Source organism: Apodemus sylvaticus, chromosome 15 (assembly GCF_947179515.1).
Source record: "Apodemus sylvaticus chromosome 15, mApoSyl1.1, whole genome shotgun sequence".
In the NCBI taxonomy this organism is placed as follows: domain Eukaryota; kingdom Metazoa; phylum Chordata; class Mammalia; order Rodentia; family Muridae; genus Apodemus; species Apodemus sylvaticus.
In genome coordinates, this window is record NC_067486.1 from 62300436 (window position 1) to 62326791 (window position 26356).

The 26356-nt window shown below is 43.8% G+C and overlaps 1 protein-coding gene across 2 annotated transcripts in view; it reads right to left on the reverse strand.

Moving 5' to 3' along the window:
- Nucleotides 1-23593, reverse strand: part of Gpr156 (G protein-coupled receptor 156) — a 59671-nt gene extending 36078 nt beyond the window's left edge. For both annotated transcript variants that reach the window (XM_052158442.1, XM_052158441.1), the window contains exons 1-2: nt 23165-23593; nt 22664-22800 (exon numbers count right to left, since the gene is read on the reverse strand). In XM_052158442.1, coding sequence (XP_052014402.1) covers nt 22664-22800; nt 23165-23260 — 233 coding nt within the window. In that variant the 5' untranslated portion in view covers nt 23261-23593. The remainder of the gene's footprint in view (nt 1-22663; nt 22801-23164) is intronic.
- Nucleotides 23594-26356: the final 2763 nt, after the last annotated feature.

Sequence of the window (26356 nt, forward strand, 5' to 3'; positions counted from 1 at the left end):
ACCACTTCACCGGGATTCTACTTTTTCACTGCAACAACTAACAGTTCTTTTCTCAGGATCCAGGGCAATTTAACACACACATATGAGAATATATAGATTAAAACAAAATTGAATTACATTTACTCATGTGTGTGTTGGCGTCTGTGTGCCATGCCATACGTGTGAGTTCAGAGAACAGCTCATGGGAACTGACTCTGGCCATCACGTCAATCCTGGGGACTGACCTCAGAGAGTCCAGCTTAGTGACAAGTGCCATTACCTGCTGAGCTATCTCCATGGCCCATAGAATATATGCGATATAAATTTAATATATGAAAATACATATAGGCTTACAGTATCTGTCAGAATTCATAGTTCTCCTGGGCTACAAACATAACGGAGTATCCATTGAAGACTGCATCCTTGTAAGCATTTTAAAAGCTGACACGAAAATTTAGATTTCCATCTCAGAACAAACGCCCGTTACCTCATTGTGCCGGCGCAGGCACAGGCACTCTGAAGACACACCACCAATGAGCAGAAAGGAAAAGCAGAAAGAGCTCTCGCAGAGGAAGCCTGCTTGATCTAGACGTATTATGGTCGCATTTGATAGTGACTTTTTTAGAAGACGAATCCCCAGATGTGTATTTCCACATCTATCTCACACAACTGAAAAATATTTCAAATGTGCTTTTAAATTGCAAGAGGGAGCAATAGACACACGGGGAAAAAAAATCCCCTTTTCCTCAAACTCTCCAACCCGAGGGTTCCGGTTCCACACGGGTAGCAAATGGTTCAGGCAGAGATTTCAACTTCTGTTCTCCCTCACACTGCAGATGCAGGAAAGGCCAGGAGCCACTGCTAGCAAGACTCTTGTAGCACTTCCAAAAAGCCAGAGCAGCCACCCGGGTTCTAAGTTTCTAAGTGAGGCAAAAAGGCACAGGCAGGCACAATGGCCATCTGGGGCATCCAATCGCAAGGCGCCAGCTCCCCGGTGGCTTGTAAATCCGTCTTTGCTCCCTTGCTTCTCTCTGTACAGTCTTCAGGTTTATTATTGCAGGAGAAGGTTGGGCCAAGGTGTGTCTGGGAATCCTTGAGGAATGCTGAATTCCTGAGGACTTTCGAGAATGGTTCTCTCTCAGGTCGGAATCTGGGAATGTATGGCCCCAGGCTGAGTCTGGCCTACCTTTGTACCAATGAGTACCTTGGGTTTGGCTGTTTTAGTAGTACCTTATTACCTTATTAAATGTCTGTTAAATTAATTAATCACTAGATTTACATGAGTGTTAGAGGGCCAGGAAGAATGAGAAAGAAGAGAACCATGAAGGTCACTCCCCTCTGCTCTGTCCCCACCAGTAGTCCGGGGAAGGACTGGGGTCCCAGGGCCCTAGGGCTCACACCCGGCCCTGACTCTCATCATGAAAAGACTTGCATGTGGATTTCCACCAGATGGGGACAATGCTGGCACAGCTGACCTACAGATTCTGACTCTGGTTTCTTCCCCCAATTGGTCCCAGTTTCTCAGGATGCTGCTTACACCTCCCTAATGAATGAGTCCTTTCCGGAGGCCTTTCTGACCCTGGGTGCTCACAGGCTGTAATGGTGTTAGTAGGTCACCAGCTTTCAGCTGTCTTCCCAAAGGCCCCGTTTGCCTGGCAGAATCAGCAAGAGCGATACAGAAGGCCACTCGACTTCCCGAGGTATGCTCAGCCCGTGGTGCTCTCTACAGGGACTCCCCTGTCTTCAGAACCCACTGCCGGCTCGGAGTGAGGACCTTGGCTTGTTTCCCATCATGCCTCCTGATCTCACTCTCTGGCTTGAATCCAGTCTGAACTGGAGTTGCAGCTGGCTTGCGGTTCTTGGTTTCTGCTATTGTCTCGTGTCTCTAAGCCTTGGCCCCAGTGATGGCTTGGTGGTGTCGGCCCTGCATCATGACACACAGGAATTATACAATCTATCCTATAAGCTAATGAAAAGGGAACAAGTAATTGCTTGTGTGTGTGTGTGTGAGAGAGAGAGAGAGAGTGTGTGCGTGCGTGTGTGTGTGTGTGTGTGTGTGTGTGTGTGTGTGTGAGAGAGAGAGAGAGAGAGAGAGAGAGTGTGTGTGTGTACGTGTGTGTGTGTACTTGAGTGTGCCAGCCAGAATAGACTGTTGGATTTCCTGGAGCTGGAGCTACAAATGGCTGGGAACTGCTTGATGTAGGTATTAGAGACTAAACTTTGGCTCCTATGGAAGAGCATCAAACTCTGCTAACCACTGAGCCATCTCTCCAGGCTACTAGAACTGGACTTTTAAAAGGGTAGACATTAAAAACTGGAATACCCAAAGCATAATCCACACGTCAAATGCGGTACAAGAAGAAAGGAGGAGTGGCCCCTTGTTCTGGAAAGACTCAGTGTAGCAGTATAGGGCAAAACCAGAACGGGGAAGTGGGAAGAGGTGGGAGGGAGGACAGAGGGAGGGAAGGGGGCTTATGGGACTTTCGGGGAGTGGGGGGCTAGAAAAGGGGAAATAATTTGAAATGTAAATAAAAAATATATCGAATAAAAAAACTAAAAACAAAAAAAAAAACAAAAAAAAAATAAAAAAAAGAAGAAGAGAGAATGTTCAGAAAGGAAAATCGTGGTAGTTTGAATACCCACAATTTCCTGTGGGTAGCTTGGCCCACAGTAAGTGGCACTATTAGGAGGTGTGGCCTTATTGGAGGAGGCATAGCCTTGTTAGAGGAAGTGTGTCACTGTGGGAGAGGGCTTTGACGTGTTGAAACTTAAGCTCTGCCCAGTGCAGAAAAGACAGTCTCCTCCTGGCTACTTTGGATCGAGATGTAGAACTCTTGACTCTTCCAGCACCATGTCTACCTTCATGCTGCCATGCTTCCCACCACGATGACAATGGACCGAACCTCTAAAACTATAAGCCAGCCACAATTAAATGTTGTCCTTTATAAGAGTCACCTTGGTCATGGTGTCTGTTCACAGCAACGGAAACCCTAACTAAGGCAAGAATGAAGCCAGGCACAGTGACGTGTGCTTGTAATCTTGGGAGGCAGAAGTGGGAGCATTGTGAGTTCCAGGCCATCCTGGGCTACATAGCGAGGGCCTGTCTAAAAACAAAAATCAAAAGAAAAAAGAAGGAAAAGAGAAAAGGGGAGATGGCCAACGATGCTAATCCATCTTTAGAAGCTGTAGCGCATGATAGTTCAGAACATCATGATTTAGTGACGTTGACAAGGAATCAGACTTAATGACCAAAATTTTATGGAGTCAGAGGAATGGGTTAAAGAATGACCACAGAGAAGAAGATGGAGGTGGCTAAGGAGGAGGTACTTAAGAGGCTTGGTGACAATAAGGAGTGGGTGGGGACAAACGCTTTAGAGAGAGGAACAATCAAGAGAAGCTCTTCCAGAGGCTTCTCACAGCTAATCTGTATTTATTTTGACCGCCTACGCATCAATACTTAAAACCCAGAAAAGTACTGGATAACTGCTCCCGGGTCTCTTCGGGAGGCTGCTTAGGTGTGGCAGTAACTCTGATGTCCTTCTCAGTAAGCTCAGAGGTGTAAATTTGTTCTGCTTACTGTCTTCCGTAAGCTGAGCGTTCCCTGTGCCCACCAAAGCATCAAAAGGTGCCCCTCTCATTCTAGCTTCCTCCCTTTAATGGATTCTAAAATAACCCCTTAACCTGCCGCCCTGTTCCCAAGCTGACACACTCTGTGAGCCTCCCCCTCTCCTCATCTTTTATATTCCCTGAGAAATGTCATTTCTTCCAACAGGAACCACTGTCACTGTCATGTTTTCATGTGCTGACATTTCTGAAAGTTTCTCCCTTGCTCATTTTCTATGCTTCCGACAGAGTCCTTAAAAATAGTCTTTGCTTGTCCTGTGACTTTCAAAACACCTTTTGATTTTTTTCCTAGCAAACACTTTTATTTTTCCTTGGTGAACATCAACCATTGCGATAAGTGTTCTGGGTTTATGGGTTTAACTGTTGTGCCACTCACATTTACTTTAATCCTCAAGCTCACATGGCTACCTTGTGAAAGCATCTCCTAGAAAGAACTGCAGCTAGAGGCAGGAGGATTTCTTTGAGCTCGAGGCTAGCCTGGTCTAGTTCCAGGACAGTCAGGCTACACAGAAAAGAAGGACCAGGAGGAGGAGGAGGAGGAGAAGAAGAAGGGGAGGAGGAGGAAGGGAGGATGAGGATGAGGAGGAGGACTAGGAGAGGATGAGGAGGATGAGGAGGACGAGGAGGAGAAGGAGGGGGACGAGGATGATGATGAGGAGGAGAAGGAGGAGAAGGAGGGGACGAGGAGGATGAGGATGAGGATGATGAGGAGGAGGAGGAGCAGGAGGAGGACGAGGATGATGATGAGAAGGGATGAGGATGAGGAGGAGGAGGACGAGGAGGAGGAGGAGGAGGAGGAGGAGAACGAGGAGGAGGAGGAGGACGAGGAGGAAGAAACAGCAGTAGCAGCACAACTAGATCATTCTCTCTAGCTGCAGGTGGTTTGAAACTTCCGGTTACAGGGTTGCTCATGCTGTAAAAACCCCATATTAAGCAGGTAATCACTGCCTTTTGGCATCATAAGCCACTTTACAATTTTTGTTTGAGTCAACTCTTTGATTTAAAATAACTTGCATAATTTCTATGTTTCTATAAGCTCAGCCAGCTACTCTGTAGAAATGGTTCTCAAAAACTTTAATCACCTGGATAGTTTTGGTTGGTTGGTTGGTTGGTTGGTGCCAAGAGCCATCTAGGAGAAGCTAAAAACTAACAGATGATCTTCCTGAGATGGTTCTACCACAGACTGTAAATCTATGACAGATTTCCTTCTTTAGGCAAGGCTGAGGAGATTACATTTGAGGAAAGATTCCTCCTATTAATATGCTTTATCTGTTATTATTAAATATGTAATAATCACTAGGTATTGACCCACATCTTTGAGCAGATTTCTGCAGACCTATGAAGATGTACTATCTTGTAGTGATGCTATATAGACAAGTAGATAAGGTTTCTATAGTATTCCTGATTTGATTCAAATAATTTTAGGAAGAAAGTTTTTAGAGATGATTTTAGTTGCTAGAAAGATGTAATAAAATTAGAATCAAGAATAGAATGTGCCCACTCTCAGAATAGTAAGTAAAGTCTGCATCATAAGAAATACAGTGAGCTTTCATAATCACACTAAAAAGAGGAATAGACTTGGGACAATTTTGCGTTCAAGGAAAAACATTTATGTTCAAGGATAAAGTAACAGGTGTGCACTATAATAAGGCAAGGCCATGTGAAAACTGTTGCTTTGAAGTTATAACAAGCATTTAGGATGAGACACTGCTTTGAACCTAATATCAACATCCTCCTGTAACTCCCTTTCTATGTAACATTTTATCTCTGAGGTAATTTTCTAAAGAACTTTTTCTCTAAGAAGGTATAAAAGACCAGAGAAAATAAATAAAGTGGATTGGTTGAATGGCTTGGCTTTGCCCTGTCCATCTATCCATCCATCCATCCATCTATCCATCCATTCATCCATCCACCCATCCAGATGTGAATGTCTGTCTGTCTATATGTATGTGTGTAGGTATATGTATATATGTAAGCATACATGACGACTTGAGTTGATTGTGACGGATGGTTGGACCTAGCCAGAGTGTGGATGTGTGAATGTTTGTTTGAATGTATATGTGTCTGTGCATATTTGCTTGTATAAAGCATCTTAATTCTTTTCCTTTCCTTCCTCTCTGGTTCACAAAGAGTTAGCTTAGCCAGAGAGGCTTCTGGCTGATTCACCAGAGAAAGGAGCATCAGCAATAAATCCTTTTACTTAACCCCTGGCTGTTTACTCTGATGTGCTAAATGCCAGAGACTGCAGTTTCTGCCCTCAGAGGACTCAGACTGGTCAGTTACCCCTGCAAAGTAACTCGGACATAAGACAGGTAAACATTTTATTATAGAAAAGGCAACCCTAACCATCTCACAAGACCAAGTACTCTCCCCACCCCACCCCCACCAACGCTTTTCCCCCTTGGCTACCTTCAAGAGAGAACTCTCAAGGGAAGAACAGCCAGAGCTGGTTGGTTTTGGTTTTTTGAGTCAGAGTTTCACTGTGTAGCCCTGGCTGTCTTAGAACTCACTTTACAGACCAGGCAGGTCTTGAACTCAGAAATCCAGCTGTCTCTGCTTCCAGAGTGCTGGGATTAAAGGCATATACCACATCTGCCTGGCTCACCTGGATAGTTTCTTAATGACTGTTTGGTATTCCGACTTAACTGGTTTGGGAGCCATCCCTAAACATTATATTTTCAGAAAGATGTATTTATCATAATATACATACATATATGTATGTATATGTATGTATACACACATACATATATGTGTGTGTGTTTTGCCTGAATGTACATATGTGTACCACATGTGTGCAGTACCTACGGAGGCCAGAAGAGGGTGTTAGATTCTCTGGAACTGGAATTACCAATGGTTGTGAGCTACCATGTCAGTGCCGAACTAGTTCTCTACAAGAGCATGGAGAGCTCTTGACCTCTGAGCCATTCCCCCAGCATGAAGACTTTTTTAAAAAAGCTTTGTAGGAGAGTCTGATTTAAACTAAATTTGACAACCACTAATTTAAGTACATTCCTAAAGTAATAAAAACTTTTTAGAATTATCAAAAGATTTAGATAGGCATTTCTCCCATGAAGCTATAGTAAAAACCAGTAAGTATATGAAAAAACTCTCAGCATCGTTGATCATCAAGGAGATGCAAATGAAAACCACATGACACTACTTTATAGCCACCTGGATGGCTGAAATCAGACAGGTAATAACACGGGCATTGGTGAGGGGTTGGAGAAGTAGGAGTCCCTGTAGATTGTTGGTGGGACTGTAGAATGGGGTTAGCCATTTTGATAAACAGTTTTAAACTTAGGTCAAACAGTTACCATATGGCTTTGTCCCAAGACAAGCAAACTATAGGCCCAGACAACAACTTGCTCTCGGAGTTTTGGAGCATCCGTTTATTTATAACTGATGAATGGATAACACAGTGTGTGCCATCCATGCGATGGGATGTTAGACACCAAAAGGAATGAAATGCTGATTGATCCTACCACATGGGTGTGCTTAGTACACAGCCTAATGTTAGGCTGACCAAGAGAAGCCAGACATTAAGGGCCTCATTTTGTTTGACTCTATTTATGTGAAGTATCCAGAATAGAGAAACACATAAAGATAGAAAGAATAATGGGTTTCCAAGGGCTTGGTGTGGGAGAAACAGAGAGGAAGTGCCAAGAGAGTACATTTTGGGGTAATGAAATGTTCTGGTTTTAGCGGCTCTTGGACATTAAACTTAGCATCTAACAATGTCTTCCCTGCTGTGTGATTATACCATACACCACTGAATTATCAACTTTAGAAAGGCAGAGTGGACGTAAGGTGTGTGCACACCATCTACAGAGACGTCCAAAGAGCCTCTGCACTCTGTCTTCTCCAGGTCCTAGGGGCTCCTGTTTATGCATAGTTGAGAACAATGCCCTCTTCTGATCAAAGTTCTGTTTTGCTACTTTTCCTGTCTTAGCCTAGACATCAGGACAGAACAGAAGGAAGTCACCCAGTTTTGCCTGACGTCTAGGCTGAGGCCTTAGTATACCAATGTGGGATATCTGGTGTTAGTCACTTCTAGGATAAGAGAAAAATAAGTTCTACAAAAGGAAAACTCTGAGTGGCAGGGTCCCTATAAATGAGGACACGCCAGTCTGACGCTGAGAAAGAAGACCAGAGAGGTAGAAAGAGATCCTGAGTGAGTGTGGCAGGATAAAATTTCTGAATACTTGGAAGATAAACCACCCTTTAAAAGATTAGATACAAGCCCAGTGGGATGACTCCGTGCATGGATAAAGGTTTGCCACTAAGCCCGCTAGCCTGAATTTGATCCCTGGGACATTCATGGTAGAAGGTGAGAACCAGTTCCTGAAAGCCGTCCTCTGACAGCCCATAAGCACACTGAAGCCTCCCATACAGACACAGATGACTAAGTACATGCAATCCAACTAAAAGGGTTCAGATAACGTAAACTTAGGATATTACAGGCAAAATGTCAGCCTGTGGAGAGCTCTTGGTACCACCTTCTAGGAATTTGGCAAGAATTTGACATTGGGCTAGGACAAGGAAGCTCAAGATGAATACTGCTGAGGAGTGTGTTCTTTGTATCTTGAAGGGTCTCCTTAAGACCCTGATACAGTAATCATGGGACCCTCCGTCTATGTTTTGTTTGCTCCTTAACTACTTCATTTATGCCTCAGGACTGACCATATTCTTTGTATGTACCTAGAATGCTATAAATGCAGACTGGAAAAAGATGAACCCGCTTCAGCCTCAGCACTGGCTGGGTCATGTTATCGTGTTGTCTAATTGTCTTTTCTTTCTTTAATCCTCACTGCCTCCCTCAAGACCCTGTTGACGGACAGAACTGGCTTGGTCATGGTAGTTTTTAGAATGATCATCATACCCCAAGAGACAGTACAGGCAACAAAATATAATTTCAATGCAATGTCTCCATAACAGACTGTCTAGAATGAGCTACCAATAATTGGTGTTTTTAATGTCTCTCTTGCTTTGGGAGACATGTGAAGGCTGATGTTTACCTGCCTTCTCATACAAAGATACTTGGTGTTACTACCTGAGGTAAAAATATTGTCAGCGTGGAGTTTTATATGGTAGTCAAAGAATTTAAATGACAGAGTTTAGATTCTGGAGTCTGGGCAGACCCACAGCCAGTTGCTGAAAACTTGAAATCACAGGCAGTGGTGAGCAAGGCCTGAATGAATACACAAGGAAGTGTATGACCAGGAGACATCCAGGGGAAGAAAAGGATGGACAGAGCTCACAAAAGACTGAATATGCTTAAGTCTATCAGGCAGAAACCCTCAGGGTGGGGCCAGATCGGTCCAGGCTGTCTGGGACATCTTCCCCAGTTCTAAGACTCTGGGCAGGCAATGGGGCATCAGAGAGAATGAACAGATTTTGACAGGTGTGGTCTGCTCCCTTTAGCCTCTGCTCAGGGTAGGCCAAATGGATTTGGTGGCTGCTGGGACACATTCTCTACCTAAGGATGTGTTGACCTGATTTTGTCTCTGTCCAAGCACTGGAATGAAAACTGACAAAAGTCTAGGTCTATGAAGCTACACTGGGTTTTGGAGCCAAGTTCTAACACCCAAAGGGTCAGAGCTACTTTAATGTCCATCCAGGCTGGGGCCAGGGTCACCAGGGGTTGATCTGTAGGAGCTGTAGGGACATCTGTACAAAAGAAGTGTCTAGGGCCCAGAAAGTGGCAGTTATAGTTTGAAGGTTGTAGATGACCCTGCTAGAAGGTGAAATTCAGTGACAAGTAAACCCAGGCTGTAATGTTCTCAGGCCCAGAGCCAAGGTATTTTCCCAGGTTCTGGGGGAGGGGACTGAAGGGAACTTGATTCCTTGCAATCCTAGGCTGGAGGTCATGTCACATCCAAAGTGAAAGTTCAGAGGGCAAAGAGTCATCGTGGTGTCCCAGAAACGGTGTGGTCAGTTGGTATTGCTTTCTGCTCTTCTCCCATTTCTTTTAAAGGTTCAGGGTGTGTATTTAAAGATGTGTGTGGGTGGAGGGGGGGTAAAAGGTTTCTAGAAATCTAAACTTACAGATAAGTGACTCCAGTTTTCTAGTTCTTTTCTGCTGAGGCATGTTTTCCAACAGACAAAAGATACTAATAAATCTATCAGGGGCAAGAAAGGCAGCGGGGAGGGGTGGGGAGGGGTGGGGAGGGGGACAGCTGCAGCTGCGCCATCCAGGAGTGACAATGATTAATTCCTACATCTGCTCAGTCGGATAGAAACAAAGGTCATTGTGCATAGATTAGCATCGCTGCTTCTCTCTCTCTCTCTCTCTCTCTCTCTCTCTCTCTCTCACACACACACACACACACACACACACACACACACACACACAGTATGGGGGAGGGAGGGAGGAGAGTCGCTTACCATTGCCATTGAGAGCTGCAAAATTCAAAATGCTTGAAAACATGTTTACTATCTGATGAATTATACAGAGAAAAGCAAACCCCAAGCCTCAGGGGAAGAAGGGGAGATGGCACTGGGAGGGATCAGGTGTGGATTAATGTCAGATTGTTTTTCTTTTTCTTTTCTTTTCTTTTCTTTTCTTTTCTTTTCTTTTCTTTTCTTTTCTTTTCTTTTCTTTTCTTTTCTTCCTTTTCTTTTCCTTTCTTTCTTTCCTTCTTTCTTTCCTTCTTTCTTTCTTTCTTTCTTTCTTTCTTTCTTTCTTTCTTTCTTTCTTTCTTTCTTTCTTTCTTTCTTTCTTTCTTTCTTTCTTTTTTCATTTTTCAAGTCAGGGTTTCTCTGGATATCCCTGGCTGTCCTGGACTCACTCAGGCTGGACTCACTGTGAAACCAGGACAGTCTTGAACTCAGAAATCCTCCTGCTTCTGCCTCCTAAGTGCCGAGATTAAAGGCATGTGTCACCACTGCCCAACCCAGACTGGTTTTCAAACCTAGTTAGTACTCCAATCAAATGAGGATATTCAGTTACATTCCCAAAAGCAATGGAAATGGAAAACTTTTGACTAAATCCTGAGATGGTAGGGTTGGTCAGAGGAGGAAAGGCAGCTGAATCCTTGCGAGTATCTGCCACACTATTCTGCGCTCACCGCCGTGACAAAATGCCAGAGAGTTGATTTTATTTTCTCAAACTCCAGGAGGGTGGAAGTCCAGGATCATGTCTTGGGCAAGGCCGTTTTGTAGTGACGCTGTCCATCCCAGCGTGCAGACAGCTGCCTGCCTGCGGAGTCCTTGCAGGCAGTTTTCTGGAGAGCAGGTGCTTCTGCGATCTTTGCTCCCTGGACACCAGCCTTAAGGGACTAGTGCTGTGACCTAATTTAACTTCATTTAACTTTAAACACGCTGTCTCCAAACACAGTCACATTAGGACACATACAGTTAGCCGTGTATGAATTCGGGGGAGCACAGTGCTTATGACATCTCGGACTACTTAAATGGGGTGCTTGGAAGTTGACTCTTGGTGCTCGAATTCCACAGTCCCCTGAAGGTGCAGCTACTTCCTGTCCATGACTCCTATAATTACAGATTCCTGGCAATTTACCTTTAAAAAGTAATGGACAAGGAAAACCTTTTTTTTTCCAAGACAGGGTTTCTCTGTGTAGCCCTGGCTGTCCTGGGAACTCTGTAGTCCAGGCTGGCCTTAAACTCAGAGACCCACCTGCCTCTGTCTCCCAAAGTGCTGAAATTAAAGGGGTGTGTCACCACTGCTCAGTCAAGAAAGCTATTTTTTAAGTGTGTAGTTTCGTGAATTACTATGAAGCGAACATCTATGGGATGATAACCCAAGTCCCAAAGTTACAAGATTACAGCCACGTCATAATTACTGCCTTTCCCTCTTGCTAAAGGCAAGACTCTGCGTTGACTTTAGCACTGTAATTAGTGAGTTCTGACTTTGAACTTTTTTTATGAAAGGGAATCGGTACAGTGCATGATGCTTTGTGGCTGGCTTTTAAAACTGACACTTGGGTTAGCTTCCACTTTGGAGCTGATCATAAGTAGTTCGATGGATCCATTTATAAGTTTTGATGTGGACATATGTCCTCATCTCCTCAGATACAGATCTAGGAACTTAATCGTTGCCACTCAGCATTCTGGGGGCTCTCAAGGGACGTCCATAGCAGCTGAACCGCTTTACATCCCTCCCATAGGAAGTACGTGCTGTAAGTCCCCGATAGCCCCCGAAACACTGGTTAATGTTTTTTTGTTTGTTTGTTTGTTTTTATTACAGTCATCTCAGTGGGCCTAAAGAGGTGTGTGACTGGGTTTGGCCTGCCTCCCTCTTCCCAGTAACTGAAGTGCCTGCCATGTTTTGATACATCTGTTCAGATTCCCAGCCCACTTATGCTGTTTTCCACCACAGCTCAAACAATTTGCAATCTTTATCACAAGAGTGAGCTTACGTTCTGCACAAGACTGTTGTCTCAAACACAACGGGCAGAGCGAGGTTTTGTCTTTTGTTATTGGGTTGTAAGCATTTTTCAAATATCCAGGTAGAAATCCTTTTCCTGATATACAACTTTAAAACATTTTCTTTTTTAGGATGTTTTTATTTTATGTGCATTGGTGTTTTTGCCGGAGTGTTTGTCTGTCTATGTGGGAGTGTCAGATTCCCTGGATCTGGAGTCACAGACAGCTGTGAGCTGCTATGTGAGTGCTGGGATTTGAACCTGGGTCCTCTGGAACAGCAGATAGGATTATATCTGGCTCTTAACCACTGGGCTACTGCTCCAGCCCCTTTATCCAATAGGTTCACTTCACTTTCTTTATGATGCTCTGCAGGGCAATACAAACGCTATTGTTGCTTTAAGATTACATTTTTAATTATTTGTATGTGCAGGGTAGGGTGGGGTGGGGTAGGGAGTCTGGAAGATGGGCGAAGGTGACTGAGTTCAGAGGCCTTATAGCCTCTGAAACTGGAGCTACAAACAATTGTGAGCACCTGACGTGGAAACTGAACTCTGGTCCTTTGCAAGAACAGTATATTCTCTTAACTGCAGAGCTGTCTCTCCATCCTTTGGGGCGGGCATAGAAGTTTTAACGTTGGCCTCTTTTGAGTATTTTTAGTTCTTTGTCATGTTGTGATAGAGCCAGGGACCCCTTACCCAATAGTAGCATGATTCTGTTTGGCCTCTCCAGCTCCCAGAATCATGAGCTAAATAAAGCTCTTCTCTTTACATGGAACTTAGCCTTAGATGTTCTGTTACAGTAATACAAAATGGTCTGAAATAGGTTTGTTATAAATAGTACTTCGAGGAATATTCTAGTAAGTGTATTTTGGCGGCAATATGTGAAGTTTTGCTGGGATTTCAGAGAGGCAGGGTATGAATATGTTCGAGGTTTATAGATTTCGCTAGACATTTTTGCAAAGTGAATGTATCTATACATACGCTCAGACACCACAGGAATACAGTCTGCATGCACAGCAGTGGTCTACGTCTCTAGTAGACTCCGCTGTCTAGGACTGTGCAAGGTGTCATGACATTCACACAATGTCTGAAACCAGGAGGCGCCTGGCACATCTCTCTGGTGAAGCAGCCACCCTTCCACAACAACGCATTGGGACTTCTGCTGCTCCTCATCTTCTCCAAACTTAATTTGGTCCATTTTTTTCCCAACTAGACATTAAGTAAGCACGTGACCTTACTTACCCACTGTGACCTCAATCTGCGTGTTTCTGATCAACCATTATTCACATATTGGCTATCTAGATAAATTTGTTTGGGAAGAGTTACTTATATCTTTTATCTAGAAAAAAAAAACCTCCTCTTACTATGTTTCAGTTTGTCATGTTTGGTCATTATCTCTGAGAAGCCTGTCCTTTTCTGATGAGAGACAGAAAGGGAGTGGATCTGGAAGGGAGTGGGGGAGGGAAGGAACTGGGAGTAGAAGAAGGGGAAACTATAATTGGGATATATTATGAGAAAAGAATCTATCTTCAACAAAAGAAAAAATGGTGTATTTTCCCTGTTTTTCTTACTGATTTATAGGTCTTCATTCGGGATAAAAATCCTTTACTGATACATATGCTGTGAGTATGCTCTCTTACTCTACAGCTTGGCTATTTTTTAGTAGCTTTTTTTTTTTTTTTTTTGAGACAGGGTTTCTCTGTATAGACCTGGCTGTCCTGGAACTCACTCTGTAGACCAGGCTGGCCTCGAACTCAGAAATCTGCCTGCCTCTGCCTCCTAAATGCTGGGATTAAAGGCGTGTGCCACCACCGCCTGGATTTAGTAGCATTTTTAACAAACAGAAAATGTCAGTATCTATCTGTCTGTCTGTCTGTCTGTCTGCCTACCTATCAATAAGATCTCTCTACGTACTCCTGTCTTGGAGCTTCACTCACAGACGTCCCCCTGCCTCTGCTACCTGAGTGCTCGGATTATAGGCGTGCACCACTACACTCACTTTTTTAGTTTTAATGTAGAGAAATTTAGCAATTGTTCTCTTCTTGAATAACAGTTTCCATATTGTTTGAATATAAGACAATATAGTATTTCCTATCTTTATTCAGTAATGCTGGAACCTGACTTTCTTTGTTTCTTTCCTTTTTATCCTGTAGCCCATACTATCCCCAAGTATACACAATTAGTACATCGGAGGGGCTGGAGAGGTGGCTTAGTGGTTAGAAGCACGTACTGGTCTTTCAGAGGACCTGGGCTCAGTTCCTAGTACTCACATCGGGTGGCTCACAACCATCTGTAACTCCAGCTCCAGAGATATTTGACACCACCTATGGCCACTTCAATGGCCTGCACTCATTCTCTCTCTCCCTCTTCCCTCCCACCTCTCCCAAATAATGAAAATAAAATTTAAAAAGAATAGTACCATTGGAGTTAAGCATTCAACCCTCTCAGTACTAAGTTTCTCTTAGCTTAGACAATGAAGGGCACTGTCCCCTGAGAGCCTCTTCTATGTGTTGACAACCCTCCAGTGGTGACAAAGACACTGCAGAGGGAAGAGTGGGTACAGATATGCTCTGCTGGGGAACCCCAGCCCAGGCTGGTGCCCACTTACTATCCAAGAGTAGAAGGTAGCCAAGAGTCACTGTCCAAGCATTCCTAGGAATTTCTAAGTTTTACCATTCAGGTGTCTGGATGAAGGCACCCAGAGCGAAGGTTTTATTTAAGGTAGTTCTGCACAGCTCCATTAAATGTTATTATTCTATTCACAGAACGTCAGCTATACTTCCTACCCAGTGGAAGTCAAGCCATGTTCTTTCTCAGCTTCAAATCCTACCATGGCTGCCCGTCTCATTCAGGGTGCACTAACTACATCGACTTACAAAGTACCCGTGAATTGCTTCTCTGACCTCATCTGCTCCTCGTGTGGTTCATTCAATCCTCTCCAGCCCTACCGCTCGCTCTCCTTCCTTTTCTTTGACCACTGGGCATGTCCCTTCTTCAGGGGCCTTGTCCTCTCTGTTCCTTCTGTCGGGGTTGGTCTTTCCTAATGACTTGTTCCCAAGCCGTTCTAATCTAGTCTCAAGTGTTACCTATCAGTGAGGTTTTCCCTGGCCACACTGTCTAAACTACCCTTGCTACCCTGAGAACTCATATCCTCTATCTCTTTTCACTAAAAATCCCATGTATTTATTTATTTTCTTTATTTATTTATTTTCTGACTCGTACTTTGAGAAAACAAATTCCATGAAAAATGTGATTTTGTTGTTGTTGTTGTTGTTGTTGTGTGTATCTAGCTTGTCCTTTAATATGACCCCAGAACCTACATAGTATCTGGCATACTGTGACAATTTGGTGTGCGTGCATGTATGTGCGTGCATGTGTGTGTGTGTGTGTGTGTTTAATTTAAAAGATAGGGTCTCTATCTAGTCCCAGCTGACCCAGAACTCCGTATGTATACCAATCTGGCCTTGAATTCACAGATCTGCCTGCCTCTACCTCCAGAGAGCTGGGAGTAAAGTCACACATTACCATGCTGGCTCCAGTAGCTACTTTTATAAACAATAGCCAGCTGTGTAAGACCCTGAGCGCACGAAGGCCTTCTAAAAGTACAGCCCACATGACCAATAGTGTGCGGAGAGCAGATGGGTTTCAGTGGGACAATGGGCCTGGGAAGATGGTTCAGTAGAACTGTAGGCAGAAGGGCTGGGCATCAGGAGCTTACCATGTCGTGCCTGGAGCCTGGCAAGGGGCAAGTGGTAGGTCAAAGGGTCACAGAGCAAGGCAGTTGCTTTGCCACACAGTCTGTAGAGCTGAAACTGTGAACGAGGGAAAAGGACTTGTTTGACCTCCAAGAGCTATCCTTGTACCTGATTTTATTCCAGGCCAGCTGAAGTGTTCCTCTGGGAAACAGCATAGTCTGGGTACAGTGGAGGGCAAAGATGACAGCCCTCAGGAGCTGGGGTGTGGCCAGTGGTAGACTAATTGCCTGGAATGAGCAAGACCCTAGGTTCTACCCTCAGTACCACTAATAAATAAATATTAAACAAAAGTATTAACAACTCAAGAAGAGGGGGTGGAGAGATGTCTCAGTGGTTAAGAATACTGAACTGGGGTTCGGGTCCCAGCATTTCTATGGCAGCTCACATCTGCCTGTAATTCCAGTTTGGGGGATCTGGGGTCCATATCTGGCTTCTGAGGGCATTGCTTGCACATGGTGCACAGACATGCGTACAGGCAAACCATCAATGAAAATAAAAATAGGCCTTAAATTGTTTTTAAAGTTTCCAGGATCTCATTATTTAGTAAGAGAGTTAAAACTCCCTCCTCCCAATTCCGTAAATTCCACCCACCATCAGCTATAATAGGGTAATGACCATTGTGTTCAGATTTCTACTTATCTATCTATCTATCTATCTATCTATCTATCTATCTATCTTGTATATATGTATGTATGCATATGTATGTATATATGTATGTATGTATCTATCTATCTTGTATATATGTATGTATGCATATGTATATATGTATGTATGTATGTATGTATGTATGTATGTATCTATCTATCTAGTGTGCTTGTGTGTATGCATGTGGAGGTCAGAGGACAACTTATGGAAGACTGTTATGTCTTTCCACTCTATGGGCCCTTGGGATTGAACTCAGGGTCTGGCTTGGTGGCAAGGGCCACTTAGTTATCCTGCTGGCCTATGTGTCTATTTTTATTTTAAGTTGCTTATTTATTTTTGGTTTCCTCCGACAGAAATTTCACCATGTAGCCCAGGCTGGTCTTGAGCTCTTGATCCTCCTGCTTCTGGCTCCTAAGGCTTGTGCCACTAGGCCTGGCTAGTTATGTGAATCCACATCACATATGCACCGTGTGAGCAGTTCATCTAGGCTTAATATCCACCTAGGCCTGTCTTCCACACGGCTAAAGAGGACCAAACCACTGGGCTGAGGCTGCTCCTACGGGTTAACCCTACTGCCTCATTAACCGCCACACACTCTCGCCACATTCCATCCCACACACAGGGCCCAAGAAAGACCTTCCTGTGCACTGCCTCACCTTGGCTTTGCATCTCTCTTCCTGTCCCATCCCCACACGCCAGTGGCCTCTGACCTCATGACACTACATCTAGTTTTAGCTCGCTGCCCGATCCCTTGGAGATGACGACCCAAATAATATTTTCCTTCTCTGAATCTTAACTTCTGTGGTGGTAGAGCCAGGGTCTGTTCCTGGTCCCTCTGCCTCATCCAGCCCCTGACCCTGCAACGTCATCCTAACTTGAGCTACACAGTCAGTGTTAATTCTGGGGTGGAACGCCTTTCCTTCTTCAGCCTTCGCCATGTTGGGGATTACAGCGACGATCCCAGGGCTCCAGTGTGCAAGCTTTCTCAGGCAAAGGTGATTGGTATTGCTACCCTGTCCTTCTCCTCACCTTGCTCTCAGCTCCAATGAATCAAACCACAGCAATGACAGGCCTGGGACAATCAATATGAAAAACAGCACAGATCCTACCCAGCAGGAAGGCATTGGGCTGCAAACTGAATCTTAAAATTAATTTGTTAAAAATCAGTTTACAAGGCAACAAATTTCATTATGGCATTTTCATAATTCTTTGTTTTGACCCTTCCCCAGTCGCTACCCTCCCTGCTGGTCCTCTCCCTCCCCCACTAGCTCCTCTTCTGCCTGGAAGCTTTTTTTTTTTTTTTAAAAAAAAACCAGAATGTAGCTCGACTTGCTCTACCCAGGGGACAGATAAATTTCAAGGTCTCAGAAACCCATAAATCATATTTTACTCAGTATCCTGGGTTCATAAGCATGCAGCACACTAAACATTTCCTATTGATGGGAATAAGATCGGCCTCATTCAGATGATAATAAAACACTCTCAGAAATGGGAGGAATGAAAAAAAAAAAGGTGCATTAAAGACTTCTCCAAAAAGCATGGAGATGCTAAGGACTTCTGTGATGAAGATCAATGACATAAAACCTGAAAGGCAGAGCATCCAGAAAGGGCAGGCGGCAGTGCTTGGGAGCCAGAGTGTGGGTCTTCTGAAGGCAGAGGGCAAACACAGCAAAGCACATTAGACTGTGAGACCCAGCTCTGCCAGAGGCCCTCGGAGGACCTGTGTGCCGACCCTAACTGGGAGGAACTGAGAGGGACTGAGGGGGCATAGCAAAGGGCACTTTCAGTCTGGGCATCTGACTGCCACTCCTACAGAGATGGAAGGTGCCTTTATGCAGAGTTCTGAGATGGGTGCAAAGCTACCACGGACACAGGAACAGCTCTGCATACCCTTGCCGAGTGCTCCAAGACACAAGTGCATGCCTGTTCTTTTTCCTGGCCCTTCTCAGGACTGTATAATACATGAGCAACCTTGGAAGATCAGGTAGCATCTTCTCCTTCTCTCTCTCTCTCTCTCTCTCTCTCTCTCTCTCTCTCTCTCTCTCTCTCTCTCTCTCTCTCTCTCTCTCTCCTTCCCCACCTCACACACCTAGCTTATACCTCACCATAAAGATCATGAATCCTTTGGACTGAGTCCCTTCTTCTTGACAGGTAACTCAGAGGCTATGCAAGCGTCCATCACAGGCCTTTCTTCCCTTGTCTTCTCTGCATATGGACTGTGTCCACAGTCCCTTCATTGTCCTGAGAGCCAACGACTCTAACAGGCAGCTGCCTACTGGTATTGTCAAGAGTGTTGACTACTTTGGCTCTGAACCAGTTGACTTTGGTCTTTTGCTAACATTTATGAGACAGTAACAGGTTGAGAATGTTGCAACTAGAGTAAATGTTCACATGCTACACAATTTTTATAACTCATATTTCTCAGACAGAAACATTTTACTGAAGATTATGATGGGAATTCCAGAAGCAGTTTTGAGATTCAACAAGATGTCCATCTATCATCTATAACGATCATCTCCAGTAATAGTAAAATAAAGTCTAAGAATAAAAGGGCTTATTGAACAAGGTTAGCTTAATGTAGAGCATACAAGTTAAACCCTATGTCGTGCATGTCAGAGTAAGCACTGGGAGAGCTTCCTGCAGGGCCTGAGCTATTTAACAGTTTCAACAGTAAAGTTAGTGTGATCCTTACAGTTTAATAAGAATATTATTAAAGGAATATCCTTATTAATAAGTTTGTAAAGAATCTAAGGGGATTTTTATATTAATTATTAACATCTAGTAAGTTATCAGATGGTCTTAAGATACTTAGCAAGCCATTTAGAAAAAACATACTCCATATCATATACTTTATTCCACACGAGAGCTTTCTCAGAAACATAAGAATGTTTGTATAGCATTTATTTTATGTGTATGTGTGTTTGGCTGAACATTTATATCTGTGTACCATGTGTATGCAGTGCCTATGGAGGCCAGAAGAAGGCGTCTAATGCCCTGGGGATGGAATTACAAGAAGGTGGGTGCTGGGAATGGAACCAGAGTCTCTAGATGAGCATCCAGGGAGCCATCTCTCCAGGCCCAATACAAGCTCTTTCTCATGTTTGTGTCACTACTAACAAGGTGATGGACACTCAGAGCTAAGTGTCCCGCATGACCTTTCAAAAGTCCTCTTTCTTGTCTCTTTTTGCCAACCTCACTCATTTGCAGTCAGCTGCTGACCTTTCTCCTAGCACAAGTCAGTTAGCAATGGATTACTTCTCTAGCATTTTGCGTAACTGGAATTATAAAAGCATTTTTTGCCTTGTCTCTTTTACTCAGTACAATTATTTTCAGATTTATCTATATTTGTCTAAATCAGCAATTTATTCTTTTTATTACTGAATAATATTCTATCACATGAGCATGTAGTATTTTTTCTGTGTTCATTTATTGATGAATATTTATGCTATTTCCAGATTCAGGCTATTAAAATATTAGTTCCTATGAACAATCATTATAACTCTTTCTATAGACATAGAGTCATTTCTCTTAAGTAAAAACTCAAGAGTAAGATGGTTGGGAACTGAATTTTGAAAGACACCAGTGGGCAAGTTTTTCACAATAGTTTTACCACAATGCACTCTTACCCACAGTGTGTGCCAACACATACAAATAGAAGCACTTTATCAGATTTATAAATATTTCATTCCAATCCATAGCTTTTAAAAAAATACTCTCAAGATTCTCCTTGGAAGAGAATTTGTTTTTTTTATTCTTATGAAGCTGAATTTTTCAACATTTTCTTTTATAGTTTGTACTTTTGATATTTTATCCAAGGAATATTTTTCCAGTATCACATTTTCTATTATTTCTGAATAAACATTACAGTTTGGAATTTTAGTTCTGAACGTGGTACATGGTGTATGTAGGTCAAAGGCGCGTCTTTGCTGTGGGCATCTAGTTTTTCCAGTGTTCTTTGTTGAAGAAAGTGAACTTTACCATGAAATTGCCTTTGCTCTTGGTTGTTATCTATGGGCCACAAAAATGTGGGTTTACTTCTGTGTGACCTTAGTTTTAATGTGCATGTTTATATTTGCCAGTACAAAACTGACTTTATTATCGTGTCTGTGTGGTAAGTCCTGAAATTGGGTGGGTCCTAGTGACTTTATGCTTTTTGAAATCTGGGTTGAAATCTTTTTGAAAGTTGGGTATTCTAGGTTCTTCAAGTGAACAACTTGCTGATACACACACACACACACATGTATTTATATATACATGTGTATGTATATACACATATATGTATATACATATATTATGTACATATACATATATACATATATTTGTACACATGTATTATATATAATGTGCATGCATGTATACATATATACATATATATAAATGGGTAAATTTAACTATGATTGGGTTTGTTTTAAAGATCTTTTCTTTTGGATTTCCTATATAATCAGATTATCTGAGACTAAAGACATAAAAGGTTATTATATTTGTTTTTTAGAAGTAGGTCCCTTTTAATACCCTATTGTTAAAGACATCATATACTTGAATCATTGAATGTGGAGAAATCTAACTGCTATTTTCCAGGAAGCTTAATCAACTGTCTACTTTTCATGGTGTAGTGAGGTTTTATTCATGCTACCCCAGGGAAAAAAGACAATTATCAAGCTCACCTAACTATGAACCTGTGAGCTATAGTACTGACCTTTTTAACAAGGCATACTCACCTATGCAACAGCAGAGGGGATGCTATGGGAGTAACTGTTTTTCCCTGAGACTGTCAGCAAGGTCATGGGCCCCAGTGGAAAAGCCACTACTATTATTCTGCTAAATCAACACAGCAATAAAATGACTCCTAACGACATCCACGGATCAATATACCACTCAGCCTTCACCAGAGAAGCTTCTTCTTGTAGATGGCAATTAATACAGAGATTCACAGCTGCTCAACACACAGAAAACAGAAGAGTGGAGAGTGCTCAGCCTTAAATGGGACGTCTCATATATCAAAGCCCTCCCCTCAAGGCTCATGGATGCCTGAGGAAGAGTGGTCAGAAAGACTGTAGAGCCGGGACAGTAGTCAAAAACAATCAGATTATCTGCTTCATTTCAGTCTGAGGTTGTGTGTGTGTGTGTGTCTGTCTGTCTGTCTGTCTGTCTGTCTGTCTGTGTGTATCTGTGTGTGTCTGCATGCATAAGTGTGTGTGTGTGTGTGTGTCTGTCTGTGTGTATCTGTGTGTGTCTGCATGCATAAGTGTGTGTGTGTGTCTCTGTCTGTCTGTGTGTATCTGTGTGTGTCTGCATGCATAAGTGTGTGTGTGTGTCTGTCTGTGTGTATCTGTGTGTGTCTGCATGCATAAGTGTGTCTGCATGCATAAGTGTGTGTGTGTGTCTGTCTGTCTGTCTGTGTGTATCTGTGTGTGTCTGCATGCATAAGTGTGTGTGTGTCTCTGTCTGTCTGTATCTGTGTGTGTCTGCATGCATAAGTGTGTGTGTGTGTCTGTCTGTGTGTATCTGTGTGTGTCTGCATGCATAAGTGTGTCTGCATGCATAAGTGTGTCTGCATGCATAAGTGTGTGTGTGTCTCTGTCTGTCTGTATCTGTGTGTGTCTGCATGCATAAGTGTGTGTGTCTGTCTGTGTGTATCTGTATGCATAAGTCTGTCTGTCTGTCTGTCTGTCTGTATCTTTGTGTGTCTGCATGCATAAGTGTGTGTGTGTGCACGCACGCGCATGTCCTGCTATGTCTAGGGAACAGTCTATGGTTCTATGCGATACTGAAGACTAAACCTACCATTTTGTGGATGCTAGGTAGGCACTTTGTCAACCGAACTGCCTCTCCAGCCCAAAGTTTCATTTGTTTCAGCGGACAAAGCTCGCCACTGAATGCTTTCAAATACTGGCTTACTGGGAGCAAACCACATGGGAGACAATGCTATCACTGTATAATTTGCCGATGGTGCACTAGTTTACATTATAGAAATCGTGTAGGTCTCTTCCCCATACACAATCCCTTTACAGTTCTTTTCTTGGCAGCACTTACCACTTGGATTTAAGCATCCTCCCTTGCAAGACCACCAAGCACACTTACCGTGTCCATTATGTGTCAATCTGTTCTAAGTGTTAGAGGCCCAGAGGGGAGCATGGCAGACAAGGTCCTTATGTCACAGCCTCTGCACTGGGACCCTGGCTAGGCTAGTGGCAATTGGTGCCAAGATGACGTCAGCATTCTGGGTTTCACAGTTCTGATTACAAGGGACAAGACTCTAGGCAGGAGGCTGCTTACCTGTTCTTCCTGCAGCGAATTGTGAAAGCCAGAAAGAAAAGCACCAGAAGTAATCCACAGCTGAGAAAGGTCCAGATAATACCCAGGAGGGCAGGAGACAGTGGGGAGATGTCCGCACTACTGTGCTGGGGGTCAGTCTGGAGGTAGAAGAAAAAGAGAAGCGGTTAAGAATGAAGGATCGCACCTTTAATCTGAGCACTCAAGAGGCAGAGGCAGGAGTCCCAGGCTAGCCTGGTCTACAGAATGAGTTCCAGGACAGCCAGGGATACACAAGGAAACAAAACAAAGACCAAACAAGCAAGAGAATAAAGGATCTACAGACGGCACCAAATCAGGGCAATCCTTGTCCTACATGGGCAGTTCCTCTTCCTCCTCTTCCTCCTCCTCCTCTTCCTCCTCCCCTCCTCCTCTCCCTCCTCCTTCACCACCACCACCATTCCCACCACCGTATATTCATGTAGTGCCACGGCATCTATATAATGCCCCATGCTGCTCACTTACAATGGTTGTCTTGCAAAGATCATGAAGGGGTCTCCGATCCAGCTCTTGGCCAGGAAAACCATCACAAAATTCAGAGCAGTTGATTTCCGGCTCCATGTCACCACATGCCCCTCTGTGGGCATCGACTCAGTCTTGGCTATTCCCGGTCAAGGATGCAAACCGTTTGCTAAAGCACAGAAACAGCTTGAGTCTTTTTGCCCAAGGCTCCATCTCAGAGGGGCCTCCAGAGTCCAAATCCAGGATTTAAAAAAAAAAAAATGGATCCAAGTGGAAGTGAAGGGTTGTTTCATTAGTCTCCTTCGTCAGACATATTCAAAGACCAGAAGTTCTTCAGCTGGACCCTGGCTGCCAGTGGGTACCCCATGATCAAGAGTAGGCCTCTCAGGTCACATAACAAATTGATTCTGGGTCTCCACCAGAGGGCAGTCAGCGTTCCAACTGCTCCCACACTGGGCCCTAGAGGAAAGCAGTTAGACTGGCTAAGAAACATGCACACACAGGTTTAAAATAATTTTCCTATTTTAACTATATAGGGTTACGTTCTACCATGTGTAGGAATATACTTGTACATGTATATCACAATGTTTTAAAATATAAAATGTTTTAACAAATATATTTAAAACTGATTGTAATAGATACTAGAAAAATAGAGATAAAGTACATTTCATAATGTCTAGGTAACGATGTCTGCATTTTTTAGAGCCTTCTAATGGTGAAGCTCTTTAAAAACCTTACTTTTGATTTATAAGGCACTGCATCCCCTTTTCCCTCCCCCAAGTTCATGTCCTAAGATCTTCCCACACAGTTCCTCGCTCCATGTCACCACATGTTTGATCCTGGGTGATTCTGGCATCAAGAGCCCATATTGTCTCTCGTCTCTCAGGATGAGGAAGAGCCTTCCATGTTCAGACAGGTGAGTTGCCCAAACGTGTACTGGTTTTTATCTATTTATTTATTTTTTTAAATTTAATTAAACTTTTTTTTTTTACTTATTCACTCTACATCCTGCTCACTCCCTGTCACCCCCTCCCACAATCCTTCCCCCACCCTGTCCCCTTCTTCTCTGAGGAGGTGGGCCCCTCCCCCGGGTATCACTGAATCGTTAAGTCTCTGTGAGGCTAGGTGCTTTCTGTCCCATTGAGGCCAGACAAGGCAGCCCATCTAGAAGAATGTATCCCACATACAGGCAACAGCTTTGGCGATAGCCCCTGTTCCAATTGTTCAGAACCCACATGAAGACCAAGCTGCACATCTGTAACATATGTGTGGGGAGGCCTAGGTTCAGCCGGTGAATGTTCTTTGGTTGGTAGTTCAGTCTCTGAGGGCCTGGGGATCCAGGTTAGTTGACTCTGTTGGTCTTCCTGTGGAGTTCCAATCTCCTCTGGGGCCCATGTACTGGTTTTTAAATTATCAGAATCATGGAGCTGTGATGGGGTAGTTGGGTTCTAGAGAGAGGGCTGAGGAGATGTTATTTCTCTCAGAAAATATTCATACTATGATTACTGTGATCAGAAGAGAAGCCAAGTAGTCTCAGAGCTTGGAAGACCTGAGCTGGGAGTGCAGGTGTTGGCCAGTCTGGCTACAAAGAAAGATGTGGGGACGAGAGGGAGGGGAGGAGAGAGAGAGGAGGGTGGTGCATGTGGTCCATTGGTCACACACAGACTGGATATACCTGAATCTTATCCCTACTTTATAAAACCAATCCATCCTTTGATATGAAAAACTAGATTTGGGGTTAATCACGGGAATGTAAGAGGTTGCCATTTCTGCTTTGTGTTTTTGAAAGCACCCAGCATAGGGTGTGTGTGTGTGTGTGTGTGTGTGTGTGTAGGAAATTGCTATTAATCAGCAGTCTCTGAACACTAGACCCATGGCTAAAGCAGAGCAATTGTGACAGGTGCCGAGTGTGGCTTTTGGAGTCTGTACTTGACTCCAAACATAAACAATACAGCACCAGGTGTTGCCCAGCCACTGGCTTCTACCATGTTCCTGAATTATTTACCAGCTTCATGACAGAGCAATCACGAGAAAATTAGAGTCCGCTGTCTCCCATCAAGCATTTGAATCCTTGTGCTGTCTGGACAGATGACTGAATATAAAATTAAGAAGCAAACAAGGCCTGGATATTCGTCTCCTAATTTTGTTGGAATTCCAACGGGAAGGGTCTTTCTTTTTCTCTCTTTCTTCCTTCCAACCATCCTCTGCTTCCCGCCCGAGTCTTCCAGCACAGAGCAATGTTACAAATCCCAGGGCAGGCTGCATTCTGACAGTCCGGAAGGACATGTGCTTTCACATCATCTTCGCATCGTCTTCTCCGTCGCAGTGGTAACCTGGAGGCCTATTTTTGGCTTGACAATGCTTAGTTGTCTGGACGACGCTTTGAAGAGAGGATGCTTGGCAGCAGGCCTGGCGCTCGCCTACCAGTTTCAACAGCCGCCAGTCATTGCCAACTGTGCCTGCATGTGCCAAACTGAGACTCCCTGGTGTAGTGAGGAATATTGGTTCCTTTTAAAACACAGAAATGTTAATTAGGGGAATATGTTTTTGTTTTAATCCCAGGTGTGGGGTATGGGGCTGTTTTAGATTGTCCACAGCAGCTGACTGTGATTTGTCTCATGCTTGGGCAGGGGTGTTATTTTGCCAGCTGAAAATAGTTTACGGTTGGCATTCTGGGGACTCTTGAGAGGGGATACAAACACAGAGGTCTGAGAATGTGGCCAATGCTCCTCCTCCCCCCCTCTGTTGCTGGTTGGAGGTATCCTGATGTTAAAGACCAAACTTGCCCCAAGGACTCCCTTAGTCAACAGGAAGTAGTCCAACAAGATTGACACCACCTTTCCCCTCCAACCTTCTTGCTCTCCTCCCTAGTGTTGGAGGGTTGGAAAGTTGGAGAATGCAATAAATTAGTCAAAAGTCCGTTGACACCCTGGTAAAGACACAGGATGCATCACTTACTCAAAGCTGACCCTGAGAAGCCCAGATTTGGGAACTAAGTCTTGAGAAACCCTTTGGTCCATGAATGTCCAGCACGGGAACCCTATATATGACGATATTAGATTTCCATATGGGACAGGCACACAATCCCAAAGACAGCACTTAGTCACAGAATTCACAAACAAACAATCACAAGTGCATCTCTCAGTGCTGACACACTCCTAAGCTAAGTTCTGAAAGGGTGAAGAAAGGCTCAGC